At 39.1% G+C, this 18,539-nt stretch overlaps 4 protein-coding genes and 1 pseudogene across 7 annotated transcripts; 1 reads left to right on the forward strand and 4 right to left on the reverse strand.

The window, feature by feature from the left end:
- Positions 1-1,813: 1,813 nt before the first annotated feature.
- Positions 1,814-4,826, reverse strand: LOC147274875 (HIPL1 protein-like). Its single transcript, XM_086228366.1, has 7 exons — positions 4,739-4,826; positions 4,481-4,638; positions 3,592-4,386; positions 3,264-3,480; positions 2,963-3,141; positions 2,476-2,726; positions 1,814-2,222 (listed from the first exon to the last, which is right to left on the reverse strand). The coding sequence occupies exons 1-7, from the start codon at positions 4,824-4,826 to the stop codon at positions 1,814-1,816; spliced, it is 2,097 nt and encodes a 698-aa protein (XP_086084492.1).
- An 820-nt stretch (positions 4,827-5,646) lies between these two features.
- ELF5 (proline-rich family protein) lies at positions 5,647-10,207 on the reverse strand. The gene is made up of 9 exons (XM_086228146.1): positions 9,892-10,207; positions 8,713-8,806; positions 8,292-8,377; positions 8,027-8,076; positions 7,853-7,922; positions 7,691-7,772; positions 7,177-7,583; positions 6,388-6,924; positions 5,647-6,174 (listed from the first exon to the last, which is right to left on the reverse strand). The coding sequence occupies exons 1-9, from the start codon at positions 9,970-9,972 to the stop codon at positions 5,959-5,961; spliced, it is 1,623 nt and encodes a 540-aa protein (XP_086084272.1). The 5' UTR covers positions 9,973-10,207; the 3' UTR covers positions 5,647-5,958.
- A 462-nt stretch (positions 10,208-10,669) lies between these two features.
- LOC147274877 (protein NUCLEAR FUSION DEFECTIVE 4-like) lies at positions 10,670-13,377 on the reverse strand. 4 transcript variants are annotated; one of them, XR_015124290.1, is made up of 3 exons: positions 12,884-13,377; positions 11,267-12,461; positions 10,670-11,168 (listed from the first exon to the last, which is right to left on the reverse strand). XR_015124290.1 is itself a non-coding variant. In XM_086257651.1 (3 exons), the coding sequence occupies exons 1-3, from the start codon at positions 13,355-13,357 to the stop codon at positions 11,118-11,120; spliced, it is 1,647 nt and encodes a 548-aa protein (XP_086113777.1). In that variant the 5' UTR covers positions 13,358-13,377; the 3' UTR covers positions 10,670-11,117. The 4 variants fall into 4 exon arrangements, 2 of the variants coding, with proteins under 2 accessions (XP_086113777.1, XP_086113778.1); XM_086257651.1 differs by having other exon boundaries at positions 11,340-12,461; XR_015124289.1 differs by having other exon boundaries at positions 10,671-11,150.
- Positions 13,378-14,892: 1,515 nt separating this feature from the next.
- LOC147274878 (ubiquitin fusion degradation protein 1 B pseudogene) lies at positions 14,893-15,867 on the forward strand (annotated as a pseudogene).
- A 409-nt stretch (positions 15,868-16,276) lies between these two features.
- LOC147274879 (protein NUCLEAR FUSION DEFECTIVE 4-like) lies at positions 16,277-18,455 on the reverse strand. The gene is made up of 2 exons (XM_086257339.1): positions 17,940-18,455; positions 16,277-17,528 (listed from the first exon to the last, which is right to left on the reverse strand). The coding sequence occupies exons 1-2, from the start codon at positions 18,390-18,392 to the stop codon at positions 16,401-16,403; spliced, it is 1,581 nt and encodes a 526-aa protein (XP_086113465.1). The 5' UTR covers positions 18,393-18,455; the 3' UTR covers positions 16,277-16,400.
- Between the last annotated feature and the right edge of the window lie 84 nt (positions 18,456-18,539).

The raw sequence follows: 18,539 nt of genomic DNA on the forward strand, positions 1-18,539 counted from the left end.
GGATCATCACATGCTCATCATCGATGTCTGTCGATGCTTTCTGGTATAAAGTAATAGAAAAATAAGTGGCTCAAGGCCTGTTCACATTAAATAAGTGAAAAAGTAGCTGTAATTGTTGAACATGGAGGGCAGAAATTGGTCAGACAGCTTAGTAGGACTGGCAACAGCTTCCTGAAACTGTTTTCTGAAAACAGATTAAGTTACTAATCGGTAACGGATTTAGCCCCCATTTCGGATTGTTACGGAGGACCCAAAAGTTGATGTGGATGACAATTCTCAATCACCCATAGCAGTTTTGGTGTTTGGTAAAAAAATAAAAAAGTGATTTGCCCCACAATTCTCAACTCTCCACAACAAAAATAGAAAGCAAGTTTGTAGGTGTTTTTGAAAGCTGCAGTGAATCACAGCAACAATGAAAATTTTATTTTACCTATAATACCCTCATTTTAGTAATTATAAATAGTTACAGCAGTTTTACATTACAATTTACCAAACACCTTCATGCTTTTTGTACTCACAATACTTTTGAAAATATAATTTATCAAACACTCAACTGCTTTACTTCACAGTTGACTTTACTTCACAGCTGCTTTACTTCACAGCTGCTTTACTTCACAGTCCTTTTTTCTCACAGCAATCTCAAACTAAGCCTTAATTAAATTTACCAACAAAGTAAATGGATAAAAAATAAGAGGAACTTTAATTACCTGGTCATTCGGGTCCCATGGGAAGTTGACATCTCTTGTTTACTTTTTGCCCTGTTTTTGGTAATTTACACTAAAGCGTTGCAAAGAAGTTGAGTGAAGATTTATTTCTTGATTGATACCAACAAAATCCACATATCTTTCTCATTAACACTCTTCGATCACCATTTTGAGTTTTCACGTAACATGTTCCTATTCCCCAGTTAAAGTAAAAAAGCATTGTTTTGAAACTTAGAAATGTTAAAAGCATATTGCTTCAGAAGTGTAATTGGGTTAGCCGAGCTGGAAAGTCAGCTCTGCACAAGTGGGGGCTTTGCACCCATGGCTACCCAGCTAAAGGGCCCTAATTCAAGTCATGTTTTTTTTTTTTGGCCAAGTAATTCAAGTCATGTTTTTTTTTTTTTGGCCAAGTAATTCAAGTCATGTTTAGTTCAACCTTTGTAGGGCTATTAGCTTTTTTAGTTAGTTTTTTTTTTTTGGTCGAAAGCTTTTTTAGTTAGTTAAGCTCTTGTTCGTAATCCCAAGCTGAAAGAAAAGCTAGTAGGCCTTTGTTGGGCCTTTTTGCTGCATTCGATTTTATGCATTCCTGGGCTGGCTTTTTTTGCAGCCTTGGCCTTGGGTGTGAATGGGGATGAGAAGGTAAAGGGGTGTGATTTTAGGGAGATATTAGAAGCACCCGTTATTATTCCAACATTTCAAGATCTCAACCGACGTGACAGTGTGTTATTTGTTCATGTCTGAATTTATCTCGGACCTCATTTATTTCAACTTCTGAGAAATTGAAATATCATGCCACATTGATAAGTTGGTAACTAAAAGTTGAAATAATTGTTGGTGCTTTTGTATTATTTCTGATTTTATGCATTCTAAACTAACAACATTACCTATGCCATGTGGGTTATATGTATATTACAGTAGAATTGGGAGCAGTTATTTTGTTTTCTTGGTGGGTTTATGGAATTGTTTATTACAAATACTAAAAGAGCACAACTTGTTTATTGAACTGGAAATTGAGCACATGCAAAGTTTCTGGCTTTGAAATTACAACTGCTGTTTGTTTTCCCTTTGAGCTACTCATATAGACAGCAGCTCCATATCAGTTATTAGCATCAGTGATAGTTCACAAGATACAAAATCCAGTGTACAAAGCAAGAAAGAAAAAGAAGAAAAGCAACATTTTTGTGTCCCTTATACAATTTTCTAGACATGGAGGAATAAGAATGTTGTCCATGACTCCAAAAATTGATTACATGTTCCTTGGCACATGTGAAATTGCAGCGGCTTGGTCCTGCAACCCTATAGACTCCAGTGCTTGATAATAGATAAACTTCCTTCTTGTTATCTTCTGCAAATGAGAGGACATATCCCAGAGCAGGAATAGCTGCCACATTGTTGCATGGAATTGGAGAATCGTGAGCGCATCTGAATGAAATCTTGGCAGTAGAGAAGTTCCCACTGTTTTCAGGGCTTTCAGTGCCTGCCCATGCAGCATCAGCATACAAATCCATGTACATATACCTGGAATGTAGTTCACAGGAATGAATAAAAACGACCGTAAAATTGCATGTTATCTTCTTTTCCCAAACAGTCTGAGATGTTATGTTGTCAAACTATCAATCTCAACCATTAATTTAGCGGATTCTTGTTTAAATGTGCGATGCCAAATTGAAAATCTGATTACATAACATGTCATAACTGGCAAAAGAATGTTACCCTATATGGTAAAACTGCTTTGACATTTGACAGTGAGATTGTATAGGAGCAAACTAACCTTTTATGCATGCATGGATCAGTCATGGACCTATAGAAATAGCCACCTGTAATAGAGGCAGATGCTGCAGCTCCTACATTCTTATCTATATCAGAGTGGCTATAACCCATTACAGGGAGTATGGGGTTTATGGAACTGGCAGAGGTAGTTCCCTCTGGAGAGTTTGTTGGATGAAAAGGAATGGGGCCTTCATAAACTCGCCACCCATAGTTCCCACCCTTTATGACCATGTCTACCTCTTCATATTGATCCTACAAAATGCAATGAGTAGTACACCATAAAAACAATTAGAATGTCAAATAAAATTGTCTGAATCAGTCTATCACAAGCAAGACATATATTTAGGAAAAAATTCACTTATCAAACAATCTGACAACATAACTGCATGGTCCAGAATTCATACTGTGATTCACAATCTGCTTATATTGTCAAACTGTCTGGTAAAAGAACATCACCCTTTAGTTTAGGAAAAACATGATAAGCAAACCTGCCCACAGTCTCCACAAAAAAAGTAGGAGGGCCTTTCTGAATCAAAACTACAGCGCCAAGGATTTCTGAACCCTAAGGCCCATATCTCAGCCTCCAGTTCCATGACATCAGTATATGGATTATCTCTGGGTATAGAATAGTTTCCCCAAAGACCTTTCTCATTTATTTCCATTGCACCTATTCAACACAAAATGCATGACTATGTGTCAACATAAACACATCATTGTTTCTAATAGCTCAATTACAATGCAAACAAATATAATTAACCATTAATTATAGTTGTAATTCCCAGGACTTACTTGGTATGTTATCTATGTCAAGCCTCAGAATTTTTCCAAGCAAGGATTTCTTGTTCTGTGCAAAATTGTAAGGGTCATCTTGATGTGAACCATCTCCCATCATGAAGTATAAATAACCATCTGCAGGTCCAAAAAGAATCTGACCTGCATGACCTCCCCTAAATGGAAGTCCCATTGTGAATATCCTTCTCACTTCTGATGGGTTGGAACTTGTTGCCTAAGAGAAAAAATCAGAGAACAAAAAGTGCTTGAGGAAATTTCAGTTCAATCATTCAGATAATGATAATTTTCTGAAACATACAATGAAAATTAAGTTGTGCATTTATACCAAGGAAGGCTCTGGTGCTGTACCATTGGCAGTAAATTCTGCAATAACACTATGATATTGGCATGGCTGCACTCCACTATCAGCAGCAATCTTTGAAGGGTCACAACTCACATCTGTATTGCATGAACATCTACCTGAGCAGCCTGGATGTTTCAGCTTATCACAATTGAAGGACAGAAAGAACCGGCCATTGTTCGCGAAGTTTGGATGAAATGACATCCCCATTAGACCAAACTCATTATCCAAAAGCACTTGATGAGTAATATCCAGGAAGGGTTCGGATTCATTGAGTCCCAAAATCCCATTTGATCCCACATCAGGAATAGTTGCCAGCCATATCTTACCTTCTTGGTTTGACAGGAATGCCCGGTTGGAACCATCAGGATGAGGGACAAGATTGAGATAAGACCCATTTCCAATTTTCTCAAGGCACAGACCAGAAGGAGGTTTGGCTTTATCTTCTTGACTAAATGAAACTGGTTTACCATTGAAACACACAGCAGCTTCTGACCCACCAAATGCTTCACAGAAGCCTTTCTTTGAGTGCCACTGATCAGCCAGTTTGAAAGGAAGGGACTTGAATGCCATTCCAACTCTGCCTTGCAGTGGTGGAGCAAATGGAGAGCTCAATAAGGACACATTTCCACATGAATCCCACAACTTTGTGCAGAAGTCAATGGAATCTCCAACTTTGGACTGATGTGATTTCACCAAATCTGTGGTGTTGCACAAAATAGGAACTTTTCTAGGCCCCGAGTCAATTTCAAATAACTCAGCAGAAAACTGATCACATATCTGCAAATTATTGAAGACCAAAATTTAGCATTAGCAAAAGAAAAGTTCTTTTATAGTAAAAATAACTTCATCATGGCTCCACCAAGAGGCTTACTGCACACATGGTCGATTTCAAGAGAGAAGCACATGCTGGGTCTGAGACATTTAGCGCTTGAAATTGTTTCTGCAACTGCAAATCTTCAGTGGAGTTGCAGCAGACCCTTCCATTGTAAGAACAAAACTGCAGAGGAGTGTCTTGCTGAACAGGTGGCCCTGTTTTCATTGATAGCAAATAAATAGAAAACATAAGCTAAAAGGGTCACATATGAAATGAAGAAAATATAGAGTCAGCGACAGAGACAGGGAGACCAACTTGAATTAGTGCACAGTGGAAATGAGGAAAAGCAATCCAGAAAGCATGATAGGGAGAACAGGAATAGAAAACAGACAGCACTATTCATCTGGTATTCAAAAGAAACAAAGGCCTGGTGCTTTCAATTTTAGTCTAAGATGGTCACAAACAACCAAAACCTACAGTTTCTACTGTATCTAATTGATAGTAGAAGTGGAATGGCCAACTCAGTTGCAGTTCATTCTCTTGTTCTTGTCTCCGTTTTGTCAATGTATATGATAGTCTGATGAACGTGTTTTGTAGGTTTCAATTATTAGATTTATTTCGTTTTATGGGATTCCTCAAACATAAAATGAGCAGTCTCAATATCAAGTCAAGTTCACTTGGATTTTGCTGAAGGAAATCATATTTTATCAAAGTATAGCGGATTTCAAGCAGGCAACACCAAAATCAGTGTGCTTGACAAAATAAGGTTGTCTGCTTTGCCACGACAAAAGTTCAATTGTAAATGCAGAAAAAAACTTGATCCATCTCCCTACTACCACGTAGTCACGTACCGTGTTGACTGGCACAAACAATCCAGTGCCACCAACATTCTACGTGGTAGGGAGAGACCCACCCAACTTTTCCATGAAACAATGCTCTTCAATGAAGAAAGTCAGGACATGCTTTTTAAGCTTCTAAGCAATCCCTTTCATTTTCAGTTCTCTCTTCTTAAAGCCACCGTTTCAAAGGGATCAAACAATCAGGTGTTGAACATTATTGAGGAAAAAGATGGAGTATGGAGGTGTGAAGCAACTAATTAATAGTTAGTTCACTAGAAAATACAGAATCGTCAATTATAAAATTAAGTAAAAATGTGAGGGGGTAATGGGGTATCCAAAGAATTAACATAAGCCAATCGAGACTCGTTAAAAACAGTAGAAAAAGAGCAGTACGAAATTATTTATATAAATAATCATTTCAAGTAGAGTACATTCCGAATTTTAACTGAGTCTTCCCAATAAGAACGGCCCACATCACACCTATCTCAAAATCTGAGATGGTATAAAATTACACCATGAAAAGGATGAATTAGGAAACTAAGGTAATGGCAACCAAAAAAATATCCTGGCTCAATCCCCAGTTCCACTTCACTAGCCTGTGCATTTCTGTTTCCTTTGGCTACAGGCATGCCGTCTTTTTTTTTTTTTTTTTTTTCATATTTATCTTTGTGCCCACTAACCAGCAACCAAGATCTCTCAACCTTGAAGTGCACCAAGGGCCTTCATGTCCTCCAGGAAGGCCATATAAGAGTCATCAATGCTCGCTGCCTTCGGGGTTGACGAGGAGTTCCCCGACTCTGGTTTCACAAAAGTAGTTGCTGGGTTGGTAACTGCTGCTGTAGTTGGGATTGATGGTTTTGCTTTTGCTTTTGGGGCAGCAATCTCTCTCCTTACCCGAACAGATGCAGGAACCTAAATCCAGAACCAGAGAAAAGGCTTAGGTCATAAAAGGATAAGCCCCAAATCAGATTCAAAAAGTAAGGAGTACATCTTGACATCTTGATACAAAGATTACAGATTCAAATGCTTAGTCTTACTTATAGTAACATGCAACAATGCAGAATGTACGACTAGCATTAGACACTGGTGATTCATATTATAGCTAGAGGAAGAGAATCAACTCACCATGGCTGTAAGTTCCGGAGTGTGCTGAGCTAGAGGCCTCTTAACAACAGTAGATGCTGCAGATTTAACATATGAAGGTTTCTGATGGGCAGCCAGTCGGTTTGCCGCATGATCATCTTCTTGTAAAGTAGGAGGGGGGCCAGGTGGAAGTGGTGGTCTCATCATTGGGGGAGGTCCAGGGGGAGGTCCATATGGTGGCCTGGGGATCAGTGGTGGGACCATCATTCCCAGGGGAGCTGGTCGACTGGGAAGTCCAGGAGTGGATAATGGTGGCCGCATATCTGGTGGGGGTGGGGGTGGAGGAAAACGAGAGATACCTGGGGGTAATATATCAGGCTGTAAATTTGGAATCAGGGTGGGTCCAGGTCCTGGAGGCTGTTGTCTTGGAGGAGGTGGTGGCGGAACCATTTTAGTGAGATCCTTGGTCACTAAAGTATTGTTGGTTTCAGCATCAGAGGTTGCACCTTCAGATTGACTACTTGCTGACTTAGGAGGCAAACCAGGAGGGGGAGGCGGCAGGGGAAGTATGGTAGGCACCTACAGGAGAGAGAAGGAAATAATATCACATATGCAAAAACTTAAAAAGAATACTAAAAAGTCTATGGGTTTGAGATGTTGGCCACCTATACTGCTATACACCTTTCCTTTGAGCTTAACAGCCAAGTATATACTTGTTCCTTCAATTAGATTTCCAAAACTTATATTTTAGCCACTAATTCACAGCTCTGATAATTCTTATTCCCCTTAAAATGGAAGATATCACACAATGAACAATAAGGGACAGCTTACCTGCATGGGGTCCTTAGAGGTTGGTTGATCAGACGATGTAGATTGATTTTTCTCCCTCTCGCTTCCACTGATACCAGGTGGAGGTGGCTGTGCAGACTGTTGAGGAGGTTGAAGGGAAAGTAGAGGGTGATTAGCAATCTGCTCGTTAGGCAGGGGTCCTGGAGGCGGAGGTGGAGGTGGTGGCAAAGGTGGTGGTGGCAATGAGATACCTGGGTTTGCAGCTCCAGGGTTAGGCGGCAAGGGAGGTGGAGGAGGTAGAGGCAAAGACTCAGGTAAGACGGAGCCATCGCTGGGGCCGTTGTTACCAGAATCAGGCAGAGGTACAGCCAAAGCACCATCCTCTGACTCCATTCTTGAGGATGATGCAGCACCACTTGATGAAGCAGCAGACAAGGGAATTCTGGGCCCTGCAAATCACATTCCAGAAGAGACTGAGAGAGAGAGAGAGAGAGAATCACAAACTTTAAGACACAAAATCCAGGGGGAGGGGGGGGGGGAGTGGTGAGAACCAGACCTATAGATGATTTAAACATTTGAGGCTTTCCAGGTGGTGGGGCCCCAGTAGGATTCAATGTTGGGTGGTAGTAAACGGAGTCCTGCAGCGAAAAATAAGAAATTTGTGGGTATAATAAATAGAAAGAATTGAAGTAGCATTCACAAACCAGGCATATTCTACCTCAGGCTTCGGATGCTTCACTCTCTCTTCTTCTTCTGCAGTAGTCCGTCTTTTAGGTGGTCCCAAATGACTGAGCAGGAAACAAACTATAGTTTATAAATCGAGACAAATAGAAACTGTATTTAAAAAATTGACCACTAGAACATAAATAGATTGGGAAAACAGAAGTTTCACCTGAACATAACTGGGGCCTCACCCTTTTCCTTCATTTTCTCTTCATATTCCTGTCCAAAAGAGTAAATAAGACTCTGATCATCACATGCACGAAAATGATTATAACAAAGAGGCACATAGCTTTAACATGAAGTGAGCATAGAAGACGCTGAACTACTAAATTGCCAATCAAAGATCACAGTACAGCATAGGTCATACAACAATGTGGAAAGTTGAATTTCTAAATGAAGAATGGGTATGATGAAGAAAAATGTTTATGAGATACCTTTCTCTTCTTTAAAACAAGGTTGAGTGTATCCTCTAACTGCCTCTTCTTGTGTTTTCTTGCTTTGTCCAGAGCACCATCAGCCTCTGTTCCAATCAATGAAATACATCAGTGGATATGAACAGGAAAAGCAGTATAGCGTGGCTGCATATCAAAATCAAAATGGTAAAATCAAATCTAGACAAAGAGCAGCATTCAAATGAATTTTCCTCTAAGAAAAGATTCATTCTTATCTATATGGATACTTCAAGCATTTGAAGGTTCAACATCCACTATAATGAGTAAAAAAAATTCATACCTATTGAACTGTATTTATAAATAATAGTTATAACCATTCTGTTAACGAACCTCTTGGTTTGAGATAGATAAAAATGGACTTCTAAATCTTTAAACAGAAATCCTGAAGTAAATTTTGACTTACTCGCCATATTCAACTTATCAATCTGCTCCTTCAGCGATTCAGGATCCTTCTTCAAAATCCCCACCTCCCTCACCTTCTTTCTTTCTTTCTTATTCTGTTAGTCATAGATAACATAACGTCAGAAGCGTATGAATACAGATTTAATCCATGCAATAGGCTCATCAAGAACACCAAAAAAGAAAACAATATAAATGGAAGTAATTTTTGTTGGAATCACATAAAGAATATGATCCAAGGACACATGTATGTACTTAAACCCGGGTCAAATACATTTTCAATATTTTTACACGCTAAGATGGGGCATGAACATATAATAGCAAAATCATTTAGAAAAAAAGAAAACAAAAACAAGAGGTAATATTGATAATTCAGCATGGTCATACATCTTGTTTCCAAATATGTCTATGTGTGTTTGTACACACGTATACAACTTTCTCAGCCTTTTGGCTAAGAGCAAGTGTGTGTGTGTGGACGCATGTACACACTACATGTTGCTACTTAGATGGTAACGTCAAATAAGAGCATTGCCCTTTGACAATCTTAATGCCATCAATTCCATTACAGTAAACCAATGCCCACTTCAGTATGCTTACATCCTCCTTTCAAAAACAAAATGGGGCTGCAGACGCCAAAACCCAACATTGATTACAAATTAAGAGAAAAATGGCGTACCGCGTTTAACTGTTATTTGAGATTGGTTTGTATAATTGACTATTGACAACTATTTGGCCGCTTTAAGCAAAACTTTATGTATAGCAGAGCTTAAAGATATAGAAAAACTTTATGTGCAGCAAAACTTCATGTATAGCAAAACTTTATGGATGAGTTACTACTGTATATTACTAGGTTTCACTGCAACCAAAAAGATATAGCAGTGGTTAAAGTAATTCAACAGAATTGCAACAAAAATTTACAAACCCTATTAACGCTATCGAACCTAATAGAGCTACATTCGCTAAACTCAATGCAAAAATTTTCCTATACATATTTTAGTAAATACTCGATTCAATTGTAACTGTTTCTTTTTTCCTGGGTTTTCTCGGCAAACAATAAATTAGAGCAATAATTGGGAGCAATGGAGTACCATATCGTAAAAACCAATTGAATATATGACAAAAACGAACAGCGCAAATACGAATTGAGCATGAGATAAAGGAATCAAAACGGCGTTGTAGTTACCCTTTTCAATTCCTTCTTGCGGAGCTCCTTCCGGTAAGCGTCCGTGGGGTTCATCACCTTGCCTCCCTTCGTCGTCTTCATTTTGACCTGTCTCTCTCTTTCTCTCTCGCTCTCTTCAAATTCCTTCTTCTTCTTCTTCTTCTTCTTCTTCTTCTTCTTCTTCTTCTTCTTCTTCTTCTTGTCTGAGTTTTATAGTTCGATTTTTTAGGAATCTGAGGGAAGTTCAAAACTGAGGTTGCAGAGCGAAACCTGGATGAAGAAAATCTTTTCCTATCTTGTACTCGACTGACGAAACCCCAAACGGGCCAAACCCCCAACCCGCGTCCCCACCTTCCTTTTTGTGGATTTTTCAATGGAGCTTATTTAAAAAAAATAAAACTTTTTTATTTTTTGGTGTTATTGGGCCGGAAGCCCAAATAAAGAAAGGAATGAACAACTCTGGGTCTTGAAACCCCACTTGCATCCATCATGGGCTTATCGAACACAGCATAGCCCAAATACTTTAAAATGAAAAAAATAAAAGAAAAAAGAAAAACTTTGCTCAAATTCATCTCTCCTTTAATAACTTTTTTTTATAAATTATTTCAAAAATATAAAATAATTTAAAAAATATAATTGTACACATGTTCTAATTTGAATAAATTCGTAACACGGCGTCAACATATTATGTGTTCTATGTGTTCGTTCACAATATTATTTGATAAAATCATAAATGAAAATCCTGAAATTCTTTGTAAGCAGATAATTGTGTTAGCACTAGTAGCTTTCATCACCCTATAGATGTTTTTGAGTGCAGTAAAAACGGCATTGAAGCAAAGCCGGTACCCTACGGCCAACAACTAGATTGGTCAGGCAGGATTTTTCATTGAAAAATGTACTACGTACTTGTAATTCATTAAAAAAATGTTCAAACATGTTTGATCTTTATATTAACAAGAGCAAATTGAGTATTATTCGCAACCTTTTGGAGGAGAAACTGCACTGTGTCAGCGTTTCTACTGCATTCATTCCAGCCTTTCCTCTCTTATAATCACCAGTAGCAAGAGTCAGGCTGCCAGACTTGTATTGTATGCCAAGGAGCTCTATTAGGAGACTGCGAAGTGCGAACAAATGACTGAATCATGAGAGACTTCCAAAATTACAACCATGTATACATGGTTGAGCAGAAAAAAATGCCACTCTGGTTGAGCTCGAAGCAGCTTGAGATACTAAAAGTATTCCTAATGTTATATTTCACAATTGTACTTTATGGTACATCCCTGCAAAGATACAAAGCACTGTAATTATCATAAATACAATCTACCAGACCATTCTGATAAATACAATTTATCAGATGAAAAACACAGTAATTTACAGAGAGGAGAGAGCGGCTCACCAGTTACTTCACTCACTGAGCTGCAAAAACCTCACTAGTCCTTCACATAATATAGCATTTTTCAGAGGATTACCTGATTGTAGAAACTTCTTGTCCAAAAGAATAAACCTAAGGCAGTGAGAGACCCCAAAAGGGTAGCAGATGCCATAATAAGAAATGATAACATAAAGCAGTGAGTTCCATTGCATGTATTCCCTGCTGCTGATGCTTCTTTGTCATAAATATACCCAATCACTCTCACAGAAAAGATATAAGATCCCACAGGACCCGCTATGGTAATGGCATTGAATATGGTGCCCATATGTAGCACACCAAATATCTCGGAAGTGATTGTGGGCATTAGTGACCATTGAGAACCATAACAAACACCTACCAGTACAGATCCAGCATAAAGAGCACCAGGCATACCAGAAGCAATCACCACATGACCAATACTCATGCATGCTAGAGTGATGACCATGAACAATGGCCTTGCCCATCTTCTAACGTGCAGGAAATAATCTGATACATACCCAGCTCCAAAACGGCCTAGGAAATTCCAGATGCTCCACAGAGAAACCAAAGTACTTGTCTCAAAGCTTGTGTAACCAAGTGATCCTCCTACCTGGCTGAGGTTATTCACCGTGGCAAGGCCTGAGCCCATTCCACATGCCATGGCAAGAAACAAAAGCCAGAAGTCTATTGTGCACATGGCTTGCAATAGATTAAGATTTACTCCACATTGCAAAGTCCTTTGATCATTAACGTCCAACACTCGATCAGGATTGCTAGGTAAGAAAGTCTCGGTATCCCGTGGGTTGGACTCATCTAACAGGTTGCCCTCAATTAAGAAAGTCTGTGAAACCCTATAAGACTCCGTCTCTTGTGCTCTAATTGCAATGTAAAGAGGTGAGGCAAGCAGCAGTACAAGTGCAACAAAACTAACAACACGTATGGCCAATTGCAAAGTAAGGATGTTCTCTAGTATTATAATGCCCATCAGATAAGCAGCAACAACGAGAGCAATCAACGAGAAACTATTTAGGTGATTCTTCTCGTTTCCTTCGTACTTGTTATGGATTCTCACAAACCACATAAGCGACAAAGCATTTAAGGTAGGCAGCAGTGCCAGCATCAGAAGAAATGAGGTGGGTTTGTTGTATAAAATTGTCTCATATAATTGAATTAATATTGCTCCGCTCAGACCAAGAAAGCCCTAACATGAAAAAGATAAAATTCTCATCCACATCAACTCCAAGCATTTCAATTAGAAAGTATATTAGGCTTATTAGCTATTACATATGAGCCATGGCAACAACAAGTACTTTCAAAAATTCTATTATTTGTTAGTATAAGATTATAGGAGCAAGTAAAAAATGATAAAAACTAAGCTTATTTTCGAAGAAAGAACAGAGATGTTAATGAGAATCCACCAAATATCCTAGAATTAGCAACAAAATTCAACCCAAATAATCCATAGTATAATTTGTAGAGTAATATAATTGGACCCAGAAAAAGGGTTAAATCGCATCAATTCACTTCATTAACAAAATAATTATTCTCTGGGAAAAATGAAGATTTTCCCAGGAAACAAACAGAGTTTCCAAAAAGAAAAGAAAAAAATCAAATTGCAAGTACCTTCGTGATCCCAACGATGGTCCCTCTATAATAAGGGAAGTTCCTGACACCAGTGACCACATTAGCAGTGTTGAAGAAAGACTGAGCATGTGCCGCCAAGAACATGAAAAGGCACATCACCGGCACCGGAGGCCGGTGAATAAGGCCGGCAACGGCGGCCCACATGAGAAAGTAGCCCAAGAAGCACTGGACCGACCCGGCCAGGAGGACCAGCCAAGGCCCAGCCCAATTGGCAGAGCAGGAGTAGAGAAGGCCGGATAGAATGCCACAGTTGGCTCCGAAGTCCTTGAACACAGAGACGGTGTCGAGGGTCGACTGGTCGTAGCACTGTGTGGTCTTGAGGGTCTGGGAGTAGACAGAGAAGGTGTAGAGGGAGCCGCTGGTGCACTGTATCCATATGCTCGCCACCGTAGACACCCATTTCGTGTTCAGCAGCCGCGGCGGTCTCGGTCTCAGTCTCAGTCTACCCTCCATTTTTTTTTTTTTACCGGGAAAGTCTAACCTCCATGTCGTTTTGGTGTTTTATTCGGTTGTTTTCATCTGGTCACAGTTCATAGCGATTGTGTTATGTCATCTGTCCACGTGTTATGTTCTAGGTTCACTTTCTATAATGTGTTATTTCTTAAAATTTAATTAGATTTCCATGAAAATTAATTTGACCAAATATGAACAATTTATACCATGGCCACACAAAAAAAAGAACAAATAATACGAGTAATACAAATTAATTTGACCAAATATTAACAAATAATACAATTGACATACATGATACATCAAGGAATAGTATTGCATTTATGAATGACCAAGCATCCCATTGGATTGATTTAAATCTATTTATAATCGAATTATCAGATTTAGATTATATTGGAATGATCAGATCTAGGTTATATTCGAATTATTGGGGTTAAAATGTCAATACATATCTGATTAGTATCATATTTGAATTAGAGCCAAATTTATTTAGAGACCTATATATGATTAAAATTTTACTTATATTATGTTTAGTGCCATTTTTTATTGTATATGTATGTTTATTTTTAATTTTTAACTTTGGAATACAATCATTTAAATGTGTTTTCAATACATAAAAAACCTCAAATTATTTTACAAACATGCAATCATTATTAAAAAAATATACAAAAAATTAGACCGTAGTCCTTCTTATGGAATGACTTTGGACTGAAACTTTATGAATATATTTTTTTAAATAAATCATTTTCACCATTGCCACGTTTTTTTTTTTTTAAATATCTAGCACCGAGCACTCGGTAATGTTTTTTTTTATAACATGAGTGCTCGTTGTTGTTTCCTTTGCTCATTTTTTAGGTTATAAAGTACGAGATCATTTCATATCCTCCTAATATAAAATGGACAAACTAGCGTTGAACGCTTGAGGGAGAAGAAAAATGAAGTGTCAAGCACTTAACACAGAAATGGCTGCCGAGTGCTCGGCACTAGGAAATCGTGAAAAAAATTGTGCGCTTGTACATTTATAGGACCTTAATTAAAAATTTAAAAGCCACAAAGTTTTAGTCCATAAAAAGTAAAATTGGAGGACTGTAACAGAAGTTTCCCAGAAATATATTACCTATTATATTAAGTAACATCATATTTGGATTAAAATTCAGCTCCTTTACTGGTTTAATTGTCATTCGTACCTCGATGCAATACTATTCATAGCTTAATACATTGTCATTTGTAACTTGATGCAATAAATTTGTACTTAAGTGTAAAATTATTAATTTTCTCAAATAAAAAAAAATTATTAATTTCCTTCGCCACCGCTATTGGGTTTCTAGCTTTATAAGAAACAATGTCCTTTGTGCACTGGGAAACCCAGTAGCACTAGGTAAAGAAAATTGCTAGTCTATAAAAGCTCGAAACCACCATCTCTCATAAATCACTCACTCCTCAGACCCTGTTTTGCTTAAGCGGCAAGAAACCTAGTACCTCAATCATAAGAGAATCTGTAATCTTTTGGGCACTACTGGAAACTTGTTCCAGTGACTATGGCTGATGAAGACTCTGGCTATGGCAGTTCAGGCTTTGAGCAGAGTTATCGTTGTTACCCCGTCTCGTTTATCGACAAGCCACATCTGGAAAAGGGTGACAAAATTATAATGCCTCCCTCGGCTCTCGATCGCCTTGCATCTCTACCAATCGACTACCCTATGTTGTTTGAACTTAACAACCCTAGCGCCGGACGAGTCACTCATTGCGGGGTCTTGGAATTTGTTGCCGACGAGGGCCTGGTTTATTTGCCACAATGGATGATGGAGAACATGCTCCTAAAAGAGGGAGGCATTGTTCAAGTGAAGAACAAGAGCCTTGTAAAGGGAACATATGTGAAGTTGCAGCCCCACACCAAGGCCTTTCTTGATATCTCAAACCCCAGATCCATTTTGGAGATTACATTGAAGAGCTACTCTTGTTTTACCACTGGTGACACCATCATGGTTCCTTATAACAATAAGAAGTACTACATTGACATAGTTGAAACAAAGCCCTCCTCTGCAGTCAGTATAATTGAGACGGACTGTGAGGTTGATTTTGCACCTCCTCTTGATTATGTGGAACCCGAAAAACCAGCACCATCTACTTTGTCGAAAAGGAAACACCAAGATGAAGAAGAAGAACCACAGCCGCCTGAAAAGATAGCAAAATTCAATCCATTTACAGGCTCAGCGAGACGATTGGATGGAAAACCCTTGACACAATCAGTGGCGGTGGCACCAGATTCCTCTCCCATACTCAAGAAACAACGGCTCGAGAGTGGAATTGGAACTTCTAAGGGTTCTAAGTCATTAACTTGTGCTCCACGTAAACATTCTGCAGGAAAGCTTGTGTTTGGTTCAAATGTCAACCAGCCTACAAAGGAAGCCCCAAAAGTTGCACCAAAGTACAGCAGGCAAGAACCCTCTCAGAAGGCAGAAGAGCCAAAGTTCCAAGCATTCACAGGGAAGAAGTATTCACTAATAGGGTGAAGTTAGGCACATCCATGATGCTTTTTGTCATTATGCAAATTATTCTGTATGATGATAATGGTAATGATAACTTAATATTATGGAATTATTGAGTTTTATCAATTTATATCAATAAATTTATGACACTTCTTTCTCCTCACAAACAGTCAATCATGAATTCATCATTCATAAGAGTTCTCTTTAATATGAGATTTCAGTACCACTAATCTGGGTAACAAGAGTTGTGAGATACAGAAATAAGGGCATGTTTTAGTTTGTAATTCGGATACAAATTTTTGTTATTAGAAAACAACTGATATAACAGATCCAAAAGAACTGCAAAAACATTTTTAAAACCCTTGTAATTGAAATCTAAAACCACCTTAAACTGAGAGAAATTCATGTAAAAACCATCTCAAGCACACTATAATAATTGAAAGAACTTTCTATGTATATAAACAATTGGAGACCTACAACATCTTGAATAAACCACAAAATTCACAATAAAGACTAAGAGATCAATTTGGCCTCTACACAAAGTTCTCATATTTCATTCACTGTCTTTGAGAATGCCGCAATCTCTTGACCACAATGGAGTGATAGAACCTCTTAGTCCGAAAGAACAATGCCAGAGCAACAAGAAACCCAAAGAAAGCCACAGATGCCATGATCAGAAAAGACAACATGAAGCAGTGAGTGCCAGTGCAGGACTCATCACCTTCTCCTCCAGAGGCTTGTTTATCATATATGTACCCAATCACTCTCACAGAGAAAATATAAGACCCAACAGGACTGGCTATGGCAATGGTGTTGAAAATAGTACCCATGTGTTTTATACCAAATATTTCAGAAGTAATTGTGGGCATCAGTGACCACTGTGACCCATAACAAATGCCCACCAGGATCGAACCCACATACAAATTCCCAGAAAACCCAGATGAAATTACAATGTGCCCAGCAGCCATGGTTGCTAGAGTGACAGCCATCAACAATGGCCTAGCCAATCCTCTGTTATGCAGCAGATAATCTGAGACAAACCCAGCTCCAAAACGACCTAGAAAGTTCCATATACTCCATAAAGAAACAAAGGTGTTTATCTCCACTGTTGTGTAACCAAGAGATTGGCCTAATTGGCTCATGTTATTTATGGTGGCCAACCCAGAACCCATCCCACAAATCATGGCAATAAACAACAACCAGAAATCAACGGAGCTCATGGCTCTCAAGAGGTTCATATCTTCATGATGCTCCAACGTTTGGTCATGATCTGAAGTCTCCAATTTGTCTAATAAAGTGTCACTCTCATTAGAAACTGTCACTGCAAGACTCTTTGACTCCATGTTTTGGGCTTTGATTGCAATTCCAAGGGGTGAGGCAAGCAAAAACAGAACAAGCACTATGAATGTCAAAATGCGTGCCCATAGTGAGAAAGTGAAGCTGTTTTTCAAAATGATTATGATCATGAGATAAGCAGCAATGAGCAGAGCAAAGGCAGAGAAACCATTCAGGTACTTCTTATCATGGCCTCCTCTAAAAGATTCATATATTTTCACAAAAGGCATGAAGAAGATGGAGACACAAGTAGGCAACAAGGCCAGCATAAGAAGGAAAGTGCTGGGCTTGTCTTGGAATAATGTCTCGTAGACTTGGACTAGTATTGCTCCACTAAGACCCATAAATCCCTGTCCAAGAAAACATATATATGGTTCTTAGAATCTTAGTTCATAGTCATTAGCCAGCCACCAAAAGTGGAGGTATAATTCCAGCTCGGGAAAAATGAGCTTTTGTATGTGACCACCATGTGTGACTTTTTTCTTGTCCTACATATTTATTATTTATATGTCCGTCACATATAAACTGGTATTTCTTTCGTCCTACATACATGTTATAAGGAAAATATCATATATGATTCACACATGACATTTTTTTATACTCTACATGTAACCGTGATAAGTTTTTTTTTTTTTAAAAAGAAAATCAATGTGATATTGTGATAAGGGAGTCTTTCCGACAGTGATAAAAAATGTGATAAGATAAACGAAACGATGTTGATAAGTACGTAAAACGACAGTACTACCATCACTCATATCTACCTTATTGATGCCAACGATGGTCCCAGCGTAATCAGAGAAGTTGTGGACCCCAGTGACCACGTCGGCCGTGTTGAAGAAAGTCTGAGAGTGGGCGGCCAAGAACATGAACAAGCACGTAACTGCCACGGGCGGCGTGTCGACCAATCCGGCCACGGCGGCCCACAGGAAGAAGTACCCCGCGAAACACTGGATAGCCCCTGCCACGTGCACCACCCAGGGCCCACAGGCGCGGCGGCGATCGAGTGCGACGGCGGAGTAGAGGAGTCCTGAGAGGACCCCCGCGTTGGCGCCTATGTCCTTGAAGACGGAAACCGTGTCGAGCGTTGATTGGTCGTAGCCTTGGCTCGACTTGAGCGCCGCCGAATAGATGCTGAAGGTGTACGATGCGCCGCCGGCGCACTGGATCCATATCCCAGCCGCTGTGGCTGTCCACCTGCTGCTCAGCCTATCCATCTCTCTGTGAAAGCTCTCAGCTCACCCTTATTCCATTTTTGATTGCTTTGCCACCGTTCTTTTCTCTCTTTTTTTTTTTTATTCCAATTTTCTGGGCCACGTCGATAATAATTGCGAGTTAGGTGTCAATAAACATCAATTCTCAAA

The sequence above is a fragment of the Dryas octopetala genome, chromosome 9 (assembly GCF_963921425.1).
Source record: "Dryas octopetala chromosome 9, drDryOcto1.1, whole genome shotgun sequence".
Lineage (NCBI taxonomy): Eukaryota > Viridiplantae > Streptophyta > Magnoliopsida > Rosales > Rosaceae > Dryas > Dryas octopetala.